This window comes from Epinephelus lanceolatus, chromosome 13, assembly GCF_041903045.1.
Source record: "Epinephelus lanceolatus isolate andai-2023 chromosome 13, ASM4190304v1, whole genome shotgun sequence".
NCBI lineage: Eukaryota > Metazoa > Chordata > Actinopteri > Perciformes > Serranidae > Epinephelus > Epinephelus lanceolatus.
Window position 1 is genome coordinate 16,711,339 of NC_135746.1, and position 23,172 is coordinate 16,734,510.

At 46.2% G+C, this 23,172-nt stretch overlaps 1 protein-coding gene across 14 annotated transcripts in view; it reads left to right on the forward strand.

Annotated features, from left to right (window-relative positions):
• The window catches only part of nhsl1b (NHS-like 1b), a 137,055-nt gene extending 116,357 nt beyond the window's left edge, over nucleotides 1-20,698 (forward strand). For 7 of the 14 annotated variants that reach the window (XM_033647936.2, XM_033647939.2, XM_078173803.1 and 4 more), the window contains exons 3-8: nucleotides 2,275-2,402; nucleotides 4,536-4,728; nucleotides 8,301-8,432; nucleotides 10,235-13,492; nucleotides 14,497-14,629; nucleotides 18,115-20,698. In XM_033647936.2, coding sequence (XP_033503827.2) covers nucleotides 2,275-2,402; nucleotides 4,536-4,728; nucleotides 8,301-8,432; nucleotides 10,235-13,492; nucleotides 14,497-14,629; nucleotides 18,115-18,790 — 4,520 coding nt within the window. In that variant the 3' untranslated portion in view covers nucleotides 18,791-20,698. The remainder of the gene's footprint in view (nucleotides 1-2,274; nucleotides 2,403-4,535; nucleotides 4,729-8,300; nucleotides 8,433-10,234; nucleotides 13,493-14,496; nucleotides 14,630-18,114) is intronic. The other 7 variants (XM_033647941.2, XM_033647946.2, XM_078173802.1 and 4 more) reach the window with 3 other exon arrangements.
• The last annotated feature ends 2,474 nt before the right edge of the window (nucleotides 20,699-23,172 follow it).

The following is a 23,172-nucleotide window of genomic DNA, read 5'->3' on the forward strand; positions in this document are numbered from 1 at the left end:
AATTAACAGATGTATTAGCAACTGTTTGCCAGAAAGTTTGCCATTTCAATTCAGACACAACTTGTTTCTGCTGCCCTCAAGTGACCAACAAACACCAGTTATCGCAGGTTCATAACTACCTATACAATGTTGGCTTGAAGCACCAAAGAGATCACAGTGAAGGTCACCGGGTCCTAAGTGGTAGACATCTAACCAGGGTCAAATCACATTTGAAAATATAATTATTGCACCTTACGCAGGCTCAGAATACGTGTCGTTTTCCATGTATTACATTACACTGCCTGACTGTCCTTTATGTGTCTTTTGGTCTCTTTCTGTTGCACTAAATCGGCACAACACTGCTCAGGTTGATTACTATTTGCAAATTTGATTAACATGCCACCATAAAATATATACAGACACACCCTGTTCATATTATTATATTGTATTTGTCCTCTGTATCCTTCAGTCATTGTGCTTGTCTTCTCTATTGTCACTTACCAGTCCCCTCCCTTCAAATCTGCCTAGCAACAAGCAGCTCATCAAGACTTATTTATTTTATCAACCTTCCCCAATCACGCAACACCAATCATCGCCCCAGCTCCACTCCCCGTCATCATCCTCATTATCATCATGCTCTCTGAATCCCTTCTTCCACACCACTACCACATCAGCGTGTTGTTACAGTTGCTACCTTTGCCAACCCCATTAGGATCCATTAGCTGACAGTATTATACATGCACCAGCGTGTCTCTCCACAGAGACGGGCTGTAATTAGCCACGGAGATAGACGGCACATGAAAGGGATCAAAGGCAGCATCTCTGAGGTGCCAGGCTGGGAGTGATGTGCATGTGCTTTGGAACATGTGTGTCAGGCACCAAAGGGGATTTTGATTGAGCATCACACACTTAATAATTTCCAAAGATGCAAGATAAAAGAGCAGTGAGGTTTTTTACAGTTGTATGGATCAGGGATAACGTGCACAAAAGACAAATACGACTCATGTACTTGTCATTTGATACGACACGTCAAGTTATTGAAATACAAATGTGTACAGTGTGCCATCAAACAATTGGGATTTCTTTATCCTTCAGGCAAGCAAACACAAAACCCTCGGGTGTGTGTTTTAGCAGCACTACGTAAATATAACTAACTATTCTTACAAGACCAGACAAAGGATGCTCTGGTGGATATTTGCAGAGGGAAAAGGAGGAAGACGATGTACTAAACGCCCCCTCAGAGAAAGAGGGGGATGGAGGAGAGAGAGGGACAGTTCTGCCATCTGTGTGTGACAGACTGAAACTGATACCCCCCTCCTCTAGTAACACACACACATTCATTTATAAACTCTGTGCTTATCACGCATCGGCGTACACACACACTTGCACACATACATCACAACCCCGTCGCAGCAGGTGGTGACAAGAGGAGGTGTGAGCAACGCTTGGCAGCGTCCGACAAGGACTGCAGTCATGTGACTGACACACAGACACATTTGAGTGTTCCACAGCTTCGCATGTGTGCTTGTGTCCTATAGATATTTCACACATCCCTCCTGCTATAGTGTCACATATTTGTATACTGTATGCACAAATTAGCTTGTAGAATACACACAAAGTATTCCCAATAGATCAATATGTAGTAAGTCAAAGTTAAATTGATAAAAGTCAGACTTGTGGTACATAAATGCATCTAACATTGGCAAAAGATGTGACCTGTATCACACTCAGAAAAGGGAGAGAGGTCTCAAATAGAAACTTGTGATAACCGTTAGTATCTGGTTCCTACAGAAAAAACTCAAACAATTCCCGAGGGACACAAAAGAAACTCACAAAAGAAAAGATTAGACACCTAACCTCATGATTACAAGATCTCATAATTACGAGACTAGGATTTCAAAGTTATGAGAAATCCTAGGGTCAATTGTCGCTAACATAGGCTACGAGATTAGACAATGGAAACATTTAATCTGCTCTTCCATCTCAATATGAGACACTGGGAACATTTAATGTGGATGGTGTTAATATGCTTATGTCAGCACTGTGCAGCCATGTCAGGTTGTTCGCGCTGATCAGGCCAAAAGTCCAGTCTGACCGGCTAGAAGTTGCTCTCTTCCTGCTGCAACAGTGTAACCAATACGGGATGTTTAAAGGATCTAAAGTCATGCATTTCTAGTTTTTTAATAGGTGCAAGATCTTTTATCATGCGTACAAGAACGTTTCTTGTTCTTATGTGATATCTAAATATATTTTTTGTGTCTATAACACGTCTGTCTTTTTCAATTTGTCCTGCAGAATGTGACAAGTTGAGGAAAGATGGTTTCCGGAGCTCCCAGTACTACTCTCAGGGTCCCACCTTTTCTGACCCCTTACAGTCCACCAGCAGCCTGCAGGATGAGGAGGAGGATGACAATGACAAGAAGGTACACACACTCACAAATACACACACTAAGTGTAACGGTCACTTAAAGTGGAGTACATACAAGTGCAGTTATGTGTGTGCATGCAAGAGCTGTTAGTGGAGCATCGCAACTCACCTCTTGTGATTTAAATAGTGTCAGTCTGCCCTCTAGTGACCAGAAATGAGAATGCATGTTTGTCTCAGTGAACAGGAGTTGCTTTTCTGCCTCCTTCCCTGACTTAACTTTCTAATTTATTTTCTACAAAGAGAATTAACATCTTTAAATTTACTCGACTTACACAGAAATAACCTGAAACCCATGTAGCCATAAGTCTAGTTTAATAAAAAAGTTCTGCACTTCCTCATTGTGCTAATCAATGACATCAGATTTGGTGGTAGTCTATCAGGATTAATGATGCCATAGAGAACCAGCACTAAGCTAACACTCACGTTTCATCATGACTGTCAGCAGGCATCATGAAAACGTTAAACTGAATGTTCAACTCTGTTTTAATCGTGTCTCCTTCTCTGGTCTGTCATAACACCACAGTCAGATCCAGATGTACAGAAAGAATAAACACTTACAAGCTTTTGTTGTTTTCCCATTACACTTGTTTTTCCTCTACACTTGGTGGGGCTGTCGTTCGTCTAATGTCACACCATTGTAATTTCACAGAAGGGTGATAGATGGAGGGAGATAAAGAGGCAGAGATGAGAAGACAGAGATAAAAACAAAACAAAAACAGAGACAAAAACTATTATTATCACTCTTTTTGCTGACAGACCATTAGTGTGAAGTGAAGTGTAAATGGTTCGACAGTCTAATCTGCTGCCTCTGCTTTCCTCTCTGCATTTTTATTTCTCACACACGCTATGATATGCGGGGTCCCCAGAGGGTCTTTCACTGTTATTATCAGTGTCTCCTTTGTCTCCCACAGAGCCCCTCGTTTCATGCCTGCCCCGACCCTTGACCTTCATAACACACTGTTGTCTTTCTCCCATCTCTCGTGATCTGTCTTTTTACTCTCCGCCGTCACTTCATGTTGTCCTGAGGCCAGTGAGCCTAACTTTGCCTGACAGCAGCTTCTAAAGGAGAAACGAAGCTGCAGGTTGAGCCACAATGCAAAGTACCATGCCATGCCTCCCACCAAACTATGGATGTGATCTTTTCTTTACATCCCTCCCCTCTGTTGCCTCCCCCATTAATCCATCCGACCATGCAGGGTTTGTGTGAAAGCTCTAATAGCTATCTTTTCGAGCCAGTCTGATGTTAGAGATTGCCAGGAGGAACCATAATGGACACAGGAAATGATTGCTGGGTGTATGTGACAGATTCTGGACAACTTTATTCCTGCAATTTTCAATCTTTGACCAACAAAACCTCACCGAGGATTTTTTTTTTGCCATGGTGGCAAGGCTTATACTGTTGCAGATGCAGCCAGGCAAAATTTGGGTGGTGCAGTGAAAGTGATGACCAATGATTTTTGTCCCTGGAGTCGATATAATCAGAACAGTGTGTGCTTTGAATTTCTACCTGTGTTTGCTTGTGATTCAAAACAACGATTTCAAAATCTCCAGTGGACACTGACATCGACAGCAAACTGGAAAAAATAGCTGGTTTTCTGTTGACTAACAGCTCAATTTCAAGCCTGGCCGCTGCAGTAAAGAGCTGCTGTCTGTTGCCTCTGCGCAGTAAATCGTACCCCAGGATTGAGAACTGTTAGTGTGTGAACAACACAGTTTAATGCATGAGTGATTCTCTGTCTTTCTCCTCGCCGTCTGACATCTTTTAAAACGCTCTGTCGGTTTACACTGATAGATGTTGGTGTGTGCAAGAGTGTGTGTTTGTGTGTTTCCATTTGGGTTTGATTGATCGTGAAACATGTTTACAGCACCACAAGCCTCTAAGGTCACAGCGATGTAATATATTATTGTGTGTGCCAATAAAGTCCGTGCAGTCTGTCAGTTACAGTTTGGGACAATTAGGCTGTGTTTTGTTCTATAATATTCTATTCCCACTCTTGACATTTTTCTTCATCCATCACTCCATCACAAATATTTGTTTACCCCACATCATGTTTCGTCTTCCTCACCTCTGTCGCTCCCTTTCTCCTCACTTCATCCTGTTAACCCCCTTTTCCTCTTTCTCATCCAGTCAACAGCTTCATCAGCGGAGGACGAGAAATCCCAGCTCTCCATGAGGCCCCAGACCCCGCAGGGAGGGGAGGGGTATGAGGTGGACGGGCAGGTTGTATGGAACAAGAGCACACCCCTCCCCACCCCGGAGGAGAAGATGAGGCTGGCGGCTCAGGCTGTGCCCACAGCCATAGTTCCCATCAACGTCACAGGTAGGACGTCTTAGCAAACCTTAGTCATTCAACAACTTAGTCCATCTCTCAATCACTAGTGAGTAGCGACCTGTTCCCATCGGTGTTGGTAGTGGACGACAAATCTCCTGGTCCTCTAGTTCCACACGATCAAACCACTCTGAGTTTGATCTGGTCTCATTCGTCCCTGGTGTCTATGCTGTAACATTATACTCTCACCATCAATCACACTTTGTTTTGTTTGTCTCAAAGGAATTTTCTGACATCTAAAGCGTGACTGCTGTTTTACTGAGTTAGATGAGAAGATCAATATCAAGTTCATGTGTGAGTTTAATACGACAGCTTCCTGTCACTTGGAAAAATCCCGCAAGCTGAAGGAAACAGCTTGTCTCCATCCATAGACTGTATATAAGAAGTGGAAACAGCCACTGTGATGATTCATCGGTTTGTGGACTACCGTTTTGAAGCCTCGAGGCAGAAGTGCCCTATTGGGACTAGAAGGCGGAGCTGTAGAGAAGCAAGGGGTGGATCTGACTGAGAACCCAAGGACGCTATCCGCCTCTACCTGCAGCTTGACTGCTTCTGGCTCTTGGCTACACCGTGCAAGGCTAACAAAGTTCGCTTCCAACACACCCAAAACAAGTTCACGGCTGTTTAAATATACGCAGTGCCATTAATACGCATTGCTAAGCCGCTATCATGACTGACAGGTTGCTGTGGTAGCAACTTGTCAGTCACAAGGTAGCCACGCCCTAAAGCATACCCTGCTTTATTGTCTGTTTTAAACTAAAGCCCCCTTTCCACTTAACAGAACAAACCCACTAACATCTGCATTTGAGGAAGACTTGACATGAGTGATTGAGCTCATAAACTCATTAGACAACCAGATGCCCTTTTGCAGCCAGTGGAGTAGCTTTAAAAACTGCCTTATTAACATGTCATGTAATTTTATTGGTCTTCTCATCTAACTCTTACATAAGCAGCAAAAAAAAAGCAAATGTCAGACTGTTCTTTAATCAACCCTCTGTGGCTGAGTGGATATAAACTAATCAATTACTGTATCCAGTCATCCACAGAGGAAGAAACTGTATGTGTCAGTCATGGACGTCTGCCTTTCCTCCTGTACCTCTGTGTATATTTTCCCCCTCCATCATGCTTCTTGCAGACTGACCTTCACCTTCCTTTATGTGTGTGTGAGCGAGCGTCTGGGTGTGAAAATCGTTTGACAGCTTATCCGAGGGTCAAGGCTTTTCACCGACTTTGTGTCAGATCACAGGGCGTTTGACAGATGAACACAGCAAAACATGTCGATGCAATTCCCTATTTAGCATGTCACATTTCTCAGTGCCACACACATCCAGATGTAACATCTTTTTCTGCCAGTTCTGATTAATAGCATATTGTTTGTATGATGTTTCACTCATCTCACATCAGCTGGATATTTTTATGAGGCGTAAAAGAGATGCACAAAGACTCAAAAATCATGCCTCAGTGTCAATATCTGAATTTTGCTGTTGTCACGGCCAATATAACTGCGATCCTGCCATCTTTCAGGCGCTAATGAGTGCTTAATGTGGTCCCACTCGACACAAATCACTGTTGACTGCATCTCCTGTCACTTTACATTACTGAGAAAGAGAGGGGAAACACACAGACACATACAGACAGAGAGAGATCAGGGACTTTACTGTCACTTTGAGGGGGGATATGATAGACACTATCTGCCCTCATATCAATTTCTATTTCCCTAACGCCTGCAGGCTGTCACCAGCTAGCCAAACAGCAGAAAGAAGGGCAGGTCCTAGTAAGATATTGCTCTTCCTTCAGGGAAGCTGGACAGAGAGTGAGAAGGTTATTGAGAAGAATGAAAGACGTGTGTGTGCATGCTTCACCTTTTACCTGTCCTGTGCATGTGTGTTTCCATGATAAGAGCATGCACTCTATATCTCACATATCTTACATGTATGTTTACACCTGAGTCACTGATGTTCAGGGTTGGAATTTAACACATCAAAAAAACCATCAGCCAAAAATTTCAAGTTGTCTTTGCCAGCTCCCGTTCAGTCAGCCATTGCTTCAGTTATTTTCTGTTTTTAATGAGTAAATGTGTGAAAATGGCTGATTAAGACTGAATTTTTAGGGACTTTGGCTGGTGGATGATAAAGTTAAAGGGTCAGCTCGCCCAAATTACAGAAAAGACTAGTCGATGAATCTTAAAAAAAAAAAAAAAAAAGAAGGTCCTGTCACGGTGTATTCAGGCTCAACATATACCATTAACTTCCTGAAGCTTTTACCTTCAACAAAGTTAAGTGGGAGCATATCTTGCAAGGTCATTGTCGTGATGAGCTGCGTTACTTTCTCAGACCGGGCGGGATCACAGCGTATCCGGGTGAACGATGTCAACTTGGCTAGCACCGCTAGCAGCAGCAACCGTTGCTCTGTGCAGGTTAACATCCAGATGCACATGCTGAATGTGGTTGCACATTGCTCCAGTCGAGCTCAGTTTTTTCTGACACAGCCTACATGCTACCTTGTTTTCATTTTCTAGATCAAAGTGCTGCCAAATCGCACTGGTTTTGCAAGAGGACAAGCATTACCGCGGGGAGGGCGACTGCTGTCTGACGGCTCTGTAGCACCCACTAGTGGCAGGCGGCCGCATGACAGTTAAGCAGCCTTGTACATGAATAAAACAGTAATTGGTTAACCGACTAATATTTCTGGTGCCGACTAGCGAGGGGACTGATGTTTAACTCGGACGACTAATCGCGGGCATCCCTAGTCTTTAGTAGGGATACCCAATATGCTTTGCCCAAGGACTACTTTTAACCTTTAAACATTTGCTGTCCTCACTCATTTTTGCACAGAGGCAGACCCAATGGCACCAGCCCAGCACAGGTCAGGTGTACGCAGGGGCGCTTAGCTCGGACCTCTGTCAGGGGTCTGGGGAGCCACCCTGGCACTGTTTTTCTAAATACAAACTCTATTTTGACATTTTTCATACACTCTAGCACCGTATTTACATTCAAAGTGCAGAAAATATTCCCAGTGCAAATCAATTTATTTTCATTGGAATTTAAAATACTTGGCGAAACACCCAGCACCCGAGCGCAGAGCTGTAAATCAAGTATCACTGAGCTATAAATTTCCTATAGTTAATTCTCAGTGAACTACTGTTTCATTCTGAAAACCATTCACAGCATGTTCTGTACCAGAGCTACTTTTTCAGTCAAAGATGTTGCTGATTTTTTCAGTACTTTGGGCAAACAAACACAAACAGGTTTCCAGTCACCTACGTTTTATTGGGGTGGAGTCGGGCCAAGTAAAGGACCGATATCTTAACACCTGGGCAAGTAAAACAAAAACTATCTGTATGGCAAAATAGATCCCACCCAAGGGAGACGAGGAAACATTTTTCATAATTTGGCTGACCTGACACTTACAGTTTCTCAGCTTGTTGATGTTGCATGTTCAACTTGATAATAATTAAAAGAAAAAACAACCTTCTGCATGTTGTTGAGTTTGTGCCTAACAACTAACCAACTGCTGTTTGCCTGTGTGTCCGCCTGCCTTGCTCTCGCCCTCCCGGCTACCAGGGGCAGTGTTTGACCGACAGGCGAGCATCCGGCGCTCCCTCATTAACACTGACACCGTGTCCCGCCGTCCCAAGAAGGTCAAACGCAGAAAGACTATATCAGGGCTGCCTGACAACTTCAACCACGAGCTAGGTATGGAATGCTGTGGGCCAATATGTTGCCCTCTACTGTCCACTGACCTGATCCAACACTATGGATGAGCATCCCTCCTGCTGTCACTACATCCTATAACTTTATTCTCATAGAGTTACGCATAAATCCATTACTGTGTACATGAAGTGAAAAAGGACTAACAATACTAGGACTCACAGTATTGTTCTGTCATATTGAAACACATGCAAGTCCACAGTGTTGGATCAAGGCCCTGCAGATGTTTAATCTGTCCCTGTTTCAGTTCTTCATACCAAGTGTCCTCATTTGCTCTCCTCCACCCTGTTTCTCTGCACCAGCAGGAACCAGTTGTGAAATCCTTTTTCAGTAGTTTTGTGGTTTTCATTTAGCCATTTTTCCTCCTCTTGAAACTTTTGCACTCAGATAATCTCATTTTATACTCTGCCTGTTGGAGCATCGTGTCACATAGGAGAAGCTAAGTGCAGCGTTTGCCATTCTCATTGTGCCATAATCTTTCAGCTTAACTTTCTGCCGTCCCTTTTCTGTGACTTGTGTGTGTTAATTGTGTGTCTGTGTGTTAATCCATACTGATAATCTTAGCATGTGTGTCTTACTTACCAACATGTACTGATCATGAGAGAATGGGCCCCTGATCAGGGACACCTAAAAAGGCCCCACAATGTGCTTTTCAGAACATATGATCCTCAAACCCTCCAAACAGATGAGGGATAAATAACAAATATGAAGTTTTGGAGGTCCCCTGCCCTTAGTTACTCAGCTGAGCTGGGTGTTAAGCGAGCACTAAGCTTACTAAGCTGACGCTGTGCTGACGGCACCGCATGGCTGATGTTTATTTACACATCTCTGAGCTGTGGGACAGCAGCAGCGTTTAAGGAGAATGTCATTTCTCTGTGCGATAAGATCACCGAGGCTGATAGGAAAGGGGGTTTTAAGGTCTGGTTAGTGACCAGCTGACGACAGCCTCTGAATGTCATGATTACTGGGCCGAGGTAATTGTCCCAGTGCTTCATCCCTCCCTCTCCCCTGCACAAGAGCTGCCTGCGAAGTAGACCTGCAGCTTAATCTATCGCAGCAGCAGCAGCAGCCAAGCTGTCACTCCAGCTTTTAGCAAAGGAGGAAGAGAGTGTATGTGTGGTTTAGAGAGAGCGAGACGAGGGGGGGAGAGAGAGAAGAAAGGACGCAAGAGTGTGTGTATGTTTTGGGATACGAGCATCAACAGGAGAGGGACCACAGATGGGAGACACACTAGACATCCTCTCCCGTTTTACAACTCATTCTTCAATTTGTTTGTTTACTAGCTGGTATGTTCAGTGTGTGTGTGTCTTTGTGATGTCTGCGTTTCTGTGTGTCCTTGTCTCTGTGTCTACCTGCATATTCTGTATGTTCTGTCCTGTATGACAGTGCATGACCGTGTCAACACTGTGTGTGTTTGTCTCCATGTATGTGTTGTTGGCTGGCTCGTACCTGACCAGCTGCCTGTCCTGGACCTTGGGGTATTATTCGCTTTTCTGTTGGACTGAGCCAGAGCCAGAATAGGAGAGGAAGCATAGTAGGGAATCTCTCTGTCTGTCTTCTCCTCATATCCTTTCCTCCTTAATGAAGAAAACCAGAAGTTATTAACGCATGAGAGGGTTACAGCAAATCTAATTAATTAGCGTCCATGTGACCACAGTTTACCAAACAGTCAAGCCAGAAAAGCAGACGGCATTGTGGCTGAAGTAGTTACAGAAGCGTTGTGGAGACAGAAAAAAAAACAAGAGAGATTGATCATGTTTGTCTTATTTTCTTTCTTGCCTTGACAGCAGCAAAAGGACACGGCGGAGAGCTCCGGCCGCATTCCATGTTCATTCCAGGACAGTACTCCACCTTGGGCAGAGTTGGGAGCGTTAACTCAACGCTCCGACGTTCAGACACTAGAGACTCCGGCTGCCAGACGGAAGAAGTGAAAATTGTTCCCCCGTCCATGAGAAGAATCCGGGCTCAGAGAGGACAGGGAATTGCGGCTCAAATGGCTGGCCTCTCCACCTCCTCCTCAACAGGAAGTATATCCATCTCGAGTAGCGACAGCTCTGGGATCCTGATGCTGCCGCAGTACAACAGAGATCCTTCCCGTTTTCACAGTCTGCCCCGACAGGGCGCCAGGGTGTCCCTGAGTGCTGACCCCATCTGTAGCAGCACCCCGATCAAGGCAGGGGAGCAAACTACACCTCAGAGGCAAATTGGAAAGCTTCAGGTTGACGACACTGTGGTGCACATGAGAAGCGCCCCGAGGACAGGCACCCTGCCAAGGCCCAAGTCTCAGGAGGTAAGGGGGACACAGGCCAGTGATTGGGGTGGTGGTCCGGCATGTGTGGTCTCACCACATGCTGCCTATTCCACCTCACTCATCCCCAACGCCACCCTGTCTTGCTCCACTGAGGTCATTACCCTCAACACCTCGGGTCAGCACTCTCCAGCCTCAGCTTACCCCACAGCTCGACCCCTCAGTATGGCTTCCTCCATCAACGCTGACTCCAGTCCAGCAGGCTTTTCCCACAGCTCCACCTGCCCAGCCTTGGCTACTTCTACCCCCACTCATACACCAAAGGATGGCGGTCTGGTCATCACAGCACCTGCTAGCGAGTCAGGGCAATCGGACAGCAGCATACACAGCCACAGCACCTTGGCCCCAACGCCGCCATCCAGTCTGCCAGAGGAGCAGTGGGTCTACGACACGCCAGAAAACGTGGTGGTTCCACACCGCACTCTGACCTCCAGCTGCTCCACTCCTATAAACCAGCTGTATAGCAGCCTGGATCTCTCCTCCAGGACCACTACTGACTCCAGCTCCCTCTATTCCCAGGACAACGATGGATACTATACCTCCATGCACCTGGACTCAGGCCTGCGCTCTCGCAGCCATGGCAGCGGGCATGGCGCAGCACCTGGAAGGGCCACCAGGCACAGCATGTACGAGTGCCGTGAGATGGCCAATCAGGAAGACTCTGGAAGCTTGTACAGCGATCGCTCTCTGTCCCGCAGCATTTCCCTCCGCAAGGCCAAGAAGCCGCCGCTGCCCCCAGCTCGTACAGACTCTCTCAGACGCAAGTCTGGCCCAAAAAAGCCCCTTGGAGGCGTTAGTGCCATCAGCGGTGCTAACGAGCCAAACGGAGCCATGCTTAATGAGACTCTAATTGCCAGCTTGCAGCAAAGCCTACAGATGGGGCTGAGAGGAGGGAAAGGAAAAGGAGCTTCACCTTCTTCACCCTCTCACAGCCCAAGCAGCGACTATGATGACCCCTGGGTGCTACGGCCACGCAGTCAGAGTAGCGTCAGTGCAGGTAGTTCTGCAGCATCACTAGCAGCTAACGTCAACTGTGGCGGTGTGTCTAACGTATACTCGCTATGTCATGTGACGCCTGCTCACAGCGACACCAGCAGCTTGCGCTCGGACTATGCTGATTCCTGGGGCTACTATATGGACTACCCTCGTAACCACGGAGACCAGAGGGCACAGTCCCCTCCAGTCCATGCCACAGATAACATGTCGGCTTGTGCTCACCCAGGAGAGCTTCAGAATGGAGGTGAGATTCTCAACAACAGCCAGGCCCCTGGAGCTCCAGGCCAGGAGGAGGGGGTGGCAGTGAAGCCCAAAATGTCCACCTCCTCACCGGACAGGGTGCACAGGCTGACCTCACCATCCAGCGGATACTCCAGTCAGTCCAACACCCCCACAGCTGGAACGCCAGTGCCCTCATTCGTCAGGTCCATGTCACCCTCAGGCAGCCGGCCCAAGCCCAAAGTGCCTGAGAGAAAGTCCTCTCTCCTCTCCTCTGTATCCATGTCCTCCTCATCCACCTCCCTTTCCTCCAACACCTCAGACTCACTTAAAAGCTCCGGACCTCCTCCGCCACCACCTCCACCCTTGCCCCTCTCCTCCTCAGCTCCTACCACCCCTCTCAGCCCACCTCCACCCTTCCCTCCCCCTCTGCTGCCATGCTCCAGTGCAGGCACTCCTCCACCAGCTCCCCCGTTACCAACCACTCCACAGGGTCCAACTCTCCTCCCACCCCCTGCTTGCTCCACCTCCCCTGAATTCCCTCCTCCTCCATCCCCTGAAATGCTAATCCCCCCCAGTTCATCCTTCAATGGGAGCTTCAGTCCTCCCCCTCCACCTCCCCCTCCCGTCCCCTCTATGGGGCCCCCTCCACCTCCTCCACTGCCTGCTTTTGTCCCACCATCCTCCTCCCCATCTTTTGTGAAGCCAGTGAAAGATGCTCCTAAACCAGCTCTTCCCAACAGCCCCACAAAGTCACCTAAACCCCTCATCACCCCGTTTGCGCTGCAAAGTGTTCAGCTTCGCTCTGTTAAACGGCCAGAAAAGGAGATTAACGGCCAATCAGATGACACCAAAGCTCAGGACACAGGGGTAGACCTCATTCAGGGTCTGAAGCCCCAGAGCCTGGAGCATCCCACTGTGACGCACCTGTCAAACTGCTCCCCAGAAGAAGTTTCACGCAACTCCTCACCATCGCCTGTGTCAAAGCTCCTAGAAGAGTTGTCTTTCGACTGCAGTATCACAGATGACGCGCCAGATAGTGCTGTCATAAACGGGAAAGCCGAAGATCACTTTCTTTTAAATGGAAAGGAAATAGCTGAAGGGCAGGAATCATTCCCGAGTCCCCCACAGAGCTCCCACAGCTCTCCTGTCAAACAGAAGCCCCCCGCAGTCTCGAAGAAACCCCAAATCTCTTTTCTCCCACCATTTAGCCCTCAACCAGTCAATGAACAGGTTCCACCTCAGCAGGATGATACAACCAGCCTGTCACAAGCAGAGGATCAAGTAGATGCACCGCTAAAACAAGTGAAGAAAGAAGAGAAAGAGAGTAAAAGTGAGCAACAGGAGGAAGAGGAAGAGAGCTGTGAAACATCCACGGTGACCCAGGACGAGTCTGTCAGCCAGGAGACAAGTCCACACCATGGAGTGTGCACCAATGGAGAGGCTCATGACGAGGAAGATGAGGAGGGAGATGGAGCAAGTAGCACGACTGGATCCATCAGCTCCAAGGAGGAGGACAGTGGTGAGTCTGATTTTTATTTAATCATGTTTTTTAATCATCAAATAGAAGTTAGAAGACTAATTTGAGTTTACTGATTAGTGAAGCTCATTACCATCATCCTATATGGTTAATAGTGATGCTGCTGCCTGCTGGCTGTGCGTCCAGCTCCTCAGGCAGCCGTGAAATTCATTTTGCCCCGCGAAAGCAAAGGATCCAAACTTGAAACCGAAAGCTTTTAAAGGTTTGAAAACTGTGAAACTAGCACAGGATAGACAGCTTATCACTGGGACAGCACTGCTGCAGCCTCCTGAATTTCATCCTCTCTTTCTTTCTCTTCCACATTTCCAATGCAGAGATCTCTTGTGGCCACTGTCCCTTCGTTTTTCCCGCATTGCTCTTTTTCTCTCTGCCCCCCCCCCCCCCCCCAAAACTCTACACACCTCAGCCTCCACTGTCTACTCGACTTCTCTCTACCATCCATCCTTATTTCTAAATATCCATTTTTGCCTCTCTCTTCTTTCCTGTTAATCTCTCATCCTCTGTCTGTCCTACTCACCCCCTCCTTCTCTCCCTTTCTGTCCTGCTCCCTATCTATCTATCCCTTCTTCTCTCTGTGAGGTAAGGGAGGGGGCAAATGTCCCAGGGGAGATGCTTTTCGTGGTTGTAGGGAGAGGGGGGAGGGGCTCCATCGTATCGGAGGGGAGGGGAACAGATCTGGGGAGGATGGGGAGAGCGTAAAGTGAGACTGCCTGCAGCGGCTCAGGCAGTCGAAGCGCAGACGTGAGCACGGAGGTTGAGGGAAGGAGGAGGAGGAGAGAGGCTGAACTAGAGGAGAAGAAGAGAGAAGACATTCAGAGACAGAAAGAGAATGTAAGAAGACAGTCCGACACCTCCTCCGTACCACTTCAGATTTCATAGACAGCCAGATTAATGCGACGGGATGGTGGATTCATGAGCGTGTGCTGTGCTGAGTAAACCTCAAGTATGTGCATTAACTCTGTTGTAACCATGTGTATGTTTCTCAGGTGAGGTGTTCTACTCCAGTACGGCTGAATCGTCTCCGGCCCCGTCAGCCAACGGGGCCTCCGAGGAGAAAATGGTGACCCCAACTCCTTCGCGGCCCCGAACCACTGAGGACCTTTTTGCCGCCATTCACAGGTACAACAATGCATCTCTCTCTTCAACGCCTTCTGTCACTTCTTCATCTACTCCAACTTCTTCTCTCCTGACCTGCTTCTACTCCTGATATATAATTTATCCCACTCTGTTTTTGTTTGTTTCTACCTTCCCCCTCTTTCTGTCAGCATCTCATCCCCTCTCTCTCATCCCTTCATAAACCACATCACCCTGGTCTCCCTCTCCCCCATCAACCTATGATTTCTCTCTTTCCATTTCTATCCCCCTCCTCCTCCTCCTCCTCCTCTTCCTCTGCCCTCCACCTCTCAGTCATAACTTTACCCAGCGCCGTCCCATCTGCAAGTGTGCACATCTGTCAAATAGCAGGTCTCTGGAGTCTCTCAGCCCAGAGTGGCTTTCTCTGTTCCTGGTCACTGACTGATTCAAGAAGCAAAATGAGTCAGTAGTCACATGTTTGTCGAGGCATCTGTGCTAGTGAAGTCACATTAGCGTTGCTCATTCTCAGCAGGAGAAAAAAGGCGGCTGCTTCATCCATTATTTAACTACTCGACACCCTCGGGTCCTAATCTAGGTTAGAGGCCACCGGAGAGATTTGTCTTTCTTCCTCTCTCTGTTTCTATCTTCCCCTCTTTCTTGTACACACTCCGCTCTGACATAGATTGCATACGTGCTTCAAAGGCAGCACGCACATAAATTTCTCATGCAGCCCGCCAGTTTGTGTTTCACGGTCACGTGCGGCGGCAGTCGGAGTTCTCTTGAGCATCACAGGATTTCATTTCACGGGATTTTATTTCTGCCGGCGACAGATTGTCGATGTATTTATGGCGCACACGTCACGTGGGCAAGTGCGATTTATTGTGCAGTTTAATTGGATGTGAGGATTGTGTAAGCATGTATGCGCAAACCTCACACTGGAACTGTGTTTGTTTACCACTCGCTTTACTGCTCTGCTCCTCTGTTGCACCTCCTCAGTATGGAGCATATAGAAACGTTTTACAGATTTTTTTTTTGATAAGTGGGAAGTGATGACAGACTCCCGGCGGTGCTGTCAGAATGAGAGGAATCAACAGTCACGGGGAATAATGAATTCAGCTCACACAATCACATGAACAAATTATTAAGTTAAAGGTCCAGTGTGTAGGATTTAGGGAGACATACTGGTAGAAATGGAAATGTTTTCATTATTGTAATATCCTGAATCTAAGAATCGCATGTTTTCGTTAGAATTAGATGTTTATACCTACATAGGAAGTGGGTTCTCGTCTGTGGAGTCAGCCATGTTGCACCGCCATGTTTCTACAGTAGCCGAGAATTGACATTCAAACACTGGCTCTAGATGGGGCTATTTGTGCTTTCACGTCAGCCTCCGTGAAGAGCAGCTTTGGAAAAACTGATTTTTTTAAAAAAAAATTTACGCAAAACTGCTTTAGTCAGCGCTTTTACCAGTTTAAATCATCAGATTCGTTTGTTTGGAGAGGAGGAGACCTCTGTGGATAATTCATCTCCTGGTAAAACCCTCATAAACATCTGGATCTTACCACTAGATGCCACTAAATCCTACACACTGCTCCTTTAATATGCAAAAAAGTTTTACATCATATCTATCATTAAATTAAAATCAATTTGAGAAATTTTAAGATTATATTTTAAAGCATCGAGATAAATTTATATGTTGTACTTCGAAATGTACGCCTTAAAAATTATACATACCTCGTGTTCTTGATGGTGACTGTCTCATTGTCTAGCTAACTGTCCCTTCTTCACCCCTCTGATACATTTCCTTTCCCCTTCTCACCTGTCCAATAGCTTTGTTTTCCACTCTGTCATTTCAACTCCAAATTCACTGTCTTCTCGCCCTCTCTCACTGCAAAAGAAGTGATGAAAACCCTGAATGAAATGCCTTTACAGCCACAGCATAAAATACAACCTGTCTGGAGGGAGAACCTCCAAACCAAATGTAATACAGCCAAGAGAGAGAGAAAAAAAAAAAATATCGATCCTGTGCTCCAAGATGCCTCTTAAATTGCAGCCTTGTTTATGTCTATAAATGAGATTGGCTCTCCTGTGCGACCGTATATTTGTGAATTTAACTAACCGTGAGTTCAGTGTGGAGCCGTCCTGGCTGACTGAGTTCAGGTGTGTGAGTGTACGCACGTGTGAATGTGTGTGAGGGAAGTGTTATGTAATGCTGATGGGCTAATGTGGCAAGGGAGCTCGCAGGGGGACGGCGCTAGATGGAGGTTGAATTTAGGGCACAGACACATATTTTGCAATCATTCTGAAACAGACAGCAGATTCCCTCCTTAACCATTCACACCCTCTAGCTCTCCTCTCATTTGACCTTCACAAGTATATTCTAGACAGGTTATTTTATCCATTTTGGAGGAATTTCTTTCTGTAGATCTAATCTGAGGATTAAGAATTTTGTCTCAGTGCGCCCTCCACTGCTGCCTTTAGCATCAAATGGCTCCCCCTTATCACACAATCTGTATTTCTCATGCCTTTAATCATCTGTCTCCCCTCTCCTCCTCTCTCCCTCCTTGTGCAGAGGAGGCACGCAGTGGGTGGGTGCATCCTTTCTAGAGAGGTGCGAAGTGGCAGGTAGCCCCTTCCCTGTAATTAGCAAGCCTTGTTGCTGCCATCACGGTGACGCTACCTTTGGATTAGCAACAGTAATCCCGCAGTGCAACCCCCCGGACCACAGATTAATAAGGCTGTTTCCCTGCTAGCCCTAATCCCCTGTATTCTGCCAGTTGCAGCTTTATTGCTATGCTTTGGTGCAGGAGTTATAGACAGTGTAGGCTGAGTGGCGCAGTCAACCACTCTAATACCCCCTGCTGAGCGGAGGCTGAATCGTCCTTGTGTGATTAAAACTGCTTTGGGCACTTTTCCCAGTTTGTGTTTTTGATTAATTTCATTGTGCCACGTCTGAGCTTTCCTGCAGAGTTGCAGCGTCTGCAGCTTTACTTGTAAAAACTCATTGGATTTCCTTAACGAAAATGTGTAACTCTCCTTCTAATTGCCTTCCTTTTCCTTTTTTTGAGCATCCATGCCACTCAGTGCTCCTCATTGTTTTACTTTTTTAAGATGCGTGCTGTGACGCTTGATTGCTGGGGGCAGTGCTGACATATGGCAAATTTGGGACAAAGATTTGAGGCGTGCAGGCCAAGTATTTTAAGTGCAGTCTTTTTTTTTTTCTTTTTTTTCCAGCTACAACAACATGGAAACGTTCACAGTGCTGGGTCGGGCAGTCGACCAAAGGCTGCTTCATGCTCAGTTATATGAAACCCCGCATGCTGCAGCCTCAATTTGAATAATTAGATTGGAGGATTGTTTCCTGACAAAACTGCCCCCATCTCTTGCATTTCTTCTTCTTGCTCTTCTAGCATTTAATTGCCTTTAAATTATTCCACTTTTTACAAATTCATTAATCCTGCTTGCTTTCATTGACTCTGCAGAATAACCACGAGCATGTCATTAATCCAGTTATCGACATCCTTTCCTAGGTCAAAGCGCAAGGTCCTGGGTCGCAAGGAGTCTGAGGAGGACAAGTCCCGGGCTACGAGCCAAACACACTCTCCGCCCGTCACCCCCACAGGTGGTTCCCCAGGAACGGTGTCCTCCTTGCCCCGCCAGGCAGGCTCCATCCAGCGCAACCTCCGCAAGTCCTCCACCAGCAGCGACACCTTCAAGGCCCTTCTCCTGAAGAAGGGCAGCCGCTCAGAGACCAGCTTCAGGATGTCGGCCACTGAGATGCTTCGCTCCACGGACCCTCGCTTCCAGAGAACGCACTCCGAGTCGGCATTGGACTCCCCTGCTGCTTCACCCTCCTCACTGTCGGCGCCACACAGCCCCTGCACCTCCCCCGGCCGTGGTAAGAGGGCAACAGATGAGTGGAGCCGCTACGAGGCCTTGGCTCTGTCCTCGCCGACTTCATCCTCCTTTTCAATGAGCGGGTTTAAGTACGGGCGCTCACGTACACCACCATCTGCTGCCAGCAGCAAGTACAACGCACGCAGCCGAATCCTCAGCAGCCCAATGACTGTAATCTGTGAGCGTGAGGGGGAGCTGGCTGAGAGCGAGTACGGGGACACTGCAGAGAGTCCGACCGGACCCACGGCTCAGACTCTTCCTGTACTCAATAACTCCAATGGCACTTTATCTGAAGAGAGCAGAAGTTAAACAGCAACGACCGCCCCTTAGATACAGGGAGCTGAACTCACTCGTCATAACCAGGTAGGGGGCAGGAAGAAGAGCCGATAGAGACACCTTCCTGAGCCCCACCCCCTCGGTGCTGCCTCTGAGGGAGTGGACATGTCGGGTCCTGTTGTGAGGTCAGAGGTCGCCCTGTCATGGACCGGGCTGGACTTAGTCTGAAGTGGAGAACTGGTTCTGCTGCAGCTTTTCATGATTTTCACTCTGTCCTTCGTTTGGTGACTCACCCTTTGTGTTGAAAGAATAGCGTTTCTTTTTACGCCCGGTGTTCTTAGTTTGTTTTCCATTTGTTTTGCTGTTTTCTTTTATCGTCCTTAACACGCTGGAATCTTCTAGTTTCTTTGAAGGACAACGTTCAGGTGGAAAACTAAAGGTGAATTGAAGGATTTGAAAAGTCACAAGTTGTAACTTTGCTGCTGTGGTGCTACGTAGCTAGGCAGTTGAAAAGAGTGGAATGTAGAGGCGTGCTGGCCGGACGGACTCTCGCCTTGTGAATCTTCTCGGCTTCTCTTCTGTTGGCTCTGGAAAGTGTTCGAGAGCACCACGGTTTGCAAGCGTCGGCTTCAAACAGCCCGTATCATCGTGGAAAGAACCCGAGGAAGACGTGGTACAACAGACAGCTCCACGGTACAACTTCAGCTACGGTTACCGCCAGGTTTTGCTTTCTGCCCTTTGGTCAGAGGTTTAGTTTGCAGAGCTGGTATGTTCAGTGGTCCACAGGAAGTGCAGAGGGTTCAGTGCTGTCACCTAGTGACGGGCAGGAAATAAACAACTGAGTGTAAAAAGACTCAACCAAAACAGCAAATTTACTCTATAAAAAAGCTCATAAAACCTTTATTAATTGAATTTTTGTTTGTAGATTTTGCACTGTGCATAGGTCTTTTTCTTTGTTTGTGACTTAAAAACTATGTTTTAAAGATTGTTTTAATAAACAGGTGATGTCATGACTTGTGTTTGCGAGTTAAGTATGAATCTATAAATGTAAAGACAGAAAGAATAAGAGCTTATTTACAGTCCGGGTCTACTAGCGAACATGTTGGTTACCAAAGAGCTTGAACATTAACTGCTGGCCGTTAATCTGGAAGTGAACACAATCTGAGAGTGTCTGACACACACAGTCGTCGCTAAGTTTGCCGAGACCTGCTAGAAGCTTTTAGGGCTTAAATGATTTCTATAATGCCGTTGACCTTTCTGCTAAGTTTATCATTTTGCAGTTTTATATGATTCTGTATGTAAATACATAGAGAAAAAGGAGTTTTAATTAACATTTGGACTTATTTTCAGACTGTACATGTGTAGAGCCCTGTGTTTGCTGGAAGGGAGTGGTTTCCTTTTTTGTAGATTATTTATTTTCACATAGCAGGGCTGCAAAAGGTGTCACGATCGGAGTCAACCAGTGAGGTGATGGAGGCACGGGGAAGGGTTAGGAGGGCCACATTTACTGAGCTGACCCCACCAGGCTATCTCTTTCTTTTTTAAAAGGTGCTTCAGAGTAACAGAAATGCAATAATGTCAATATTTATGCTAAAGCCTTCTACTGCCCTTAATCTCGAGTCATGCAAAGCGCACGCTGGTGCTCGCAGCTGAGTAAATGTGGTCTCTTAAGAGTCATAAACTGGGGCGACAGGCGTGAGACTTGATAACCTCCTAACAGCCATAACACCCTGTGGTTTAATCACCTGTGACCAAAGTGTGTCTCCCAGCTCCCGCCTGGCCATGATCGAGCACTTGGGGCCCGGGCTTGTGTCATGACAGGAAAACGTCTCAATCGCAGAGAGCGTGTGAAAAGACGGGGGAGGACAGAAGACGTAGTGGGAGTGGAGCTGCTAACGCTCTTGTGTATGTCTGTGTAATAAAAACAAGGTGATATTTAAAGAGTGGGTTTCTGTGTCATCTCTGTGTGTGTGCGTGAGTGATTCACGGCCATTTGCCAACCCAGCACCCCAAATCACAGCCTCATTAGTGCCGTCGCCATGGCACCCACACTCGTCTGTCATCTGGAAAGCTCCAGAGGCCATCGTTTACCCCTCCCTCCACCCGCGGGGTCATCAGTTATGTCTCCTTCTGGACATCCTATTAGGACACACACTGAATCACAGGCTCAGCCCACAATAGACCTCTCCACTGTTGAACCACCTCGACTGTCTGACTTACACTTCGTAACCCACCACTGAAACCTCTCAACATTACCCGCACCTCCTCGCTGCCTCTTCAACGCCTCGGCACGTCGAGTGCTCGTCCCCAAGGGTACAGAAACACTCAGTATTTACAATATGTTCCTTCCACCAACACTTCAGCAGAGTCACCTGCTCCGTGACGCTGTGTCCATCTGGCTGTCAGACAGGGATCAATACAAGCTCCTCCCTGCCATAATCACACTATTGACACCTCAATGCTTCCCTTCTCCTCTCATATCCAAGACCCTCCGTGCAGTAGGATGTGACCATTGAGACAGAACGACTGAACACAGTGAAAAGTCCAGGGGTAGTTATCACCTGTGCTTTTGGTGTTCACAAATCTTCTGCTGCAATTACTCAGCCATAAAAGGAATACTTCACCACCAAAATGACAATTTGTATATAAATTGTGGTAATCAGTTACATTTAATTTGTTAAAAAATGTTTCTCACATATCTTGACAGTAAATGGAGACTCTAAAAGCTGAAGAAAGTCTTCCATGACCTCATTTAAACAGCAAAACTCGATCAAAACATCAGTCCTCAAACTCCTGAACTGAACTGAAATTGACACCTACTGTATCTATACTCTCTTCAAAGCCAGACTCCATTGACAAAGACAATTAATTTACTAGGGATGCATGATAACATAAGAACGTCATCTGTATCGGCTGATGTTGGCTTTAAAATTAATTTATACATTTAAACCTTTAAGACTTAGGGAATCAATTGAGAGAGACCCCCATTTTCAGTGATGCCGGGCATGTAAGCAAACATAGAACCATCATGCATATCAATTAAAACAGAAATTAAACCAAACCATACAAAACAACAATTAGCTACATGATCACTAAAAGTAGAAAGCATTTACACTCAAAACAAGATCTGAAATAAGGCATTTAAACAGCCATAAGGGTGGCAGAGTGTCCAAGGTTAAGGTCTTTTGTAGATTATTCTGTGTATAAAGGTGCACTGTAAGAAAATGATATGTGAGCTATCCTGTGAGCAAGTACCGAGGTTATGTGAGGTCAGAGTTAAAAGGGATTAAATACAGGGTGGAAGCATCTGTATCAAAGCTTTATAAAATGAACACAGCCTGGTTGCTCTGTATAATCAAGTGCAGATCAAAACCTTGTGCTCACAGAGAACAGGTAACAGGATACACAGGAAAGCACTCCAAAAATACAGAAAACCAGGAAGGAAGTACAAAAAAGCCTTTACCATAGTGGCTAAATCACTAAAGGAGCCAACATGTTTCGACCGCTGCAGGTCTACAACAGTGCCTTAAAAACGACTTTATACATCTGTTTTACAAAGTTCTTAAACCACCAATTTTTCAAATTTTGAAAGGAAACATTCTGCCTAAACGCTTATAAATCAGACAATGAAATAATAGTACTACACAAAGCAAACACAAAAACATGGTCTTAAACCAGGGTGTTACATAAGTAAGTCTACATAAATGAAAATATATATATAAAAAAATAAAGATAATCTGGGTTACAAGCAAGATAAAGAGGTATATTCAGTCAGAGGTTGCCTAATCTTCCATAACATATGGATCAGTATCACTTATCGGCCAAATGAGTTGTTATATATCTGCATATCAGATATCAGCAAAAATCCAACATCCTGCATCCCTAAATTTTGCCTTGCTGAACATGAGAGCTGCTGGTCTACCGCTGCATCGATTGTTATTACACAGTTTTCAGCACTGCACTGCAAGCCAGGCGGCCCGCCTGCTCTAGGCACTGAGGAATTTTTTTTTAATGTATTATTAAGATGTTTTTAAACTACAGCAGCCTGGAGATTAACAGAAAAACACCCTGCTAATGTTACAGTGAACAGAACTGAAAATGAAACTGACTGTACACACACACAGCACATCACATTTTGTCCTTGGCAACATGCTGCTCCTCTCAATGACAGCTGCATCTTGTCCAGTAGACACACAGGCTAGCAGGGCTGTTTGTAGCTTTATGGGGGCCCTAAGAAAAATGTTGCTGCTTACTTATATTGTTCTGTGTTTAGAGTTTACTCATACAGATCGGTTTCTTTTTACCAATACGTACTTATTATGTTGCTTTGTTGCTTCCTGTTTGCACTCTCACTTTACTGCTGTAATGCTGCAACTTTCCCCACTGTGGGACGAATAAAGGATTATCTTATCTCT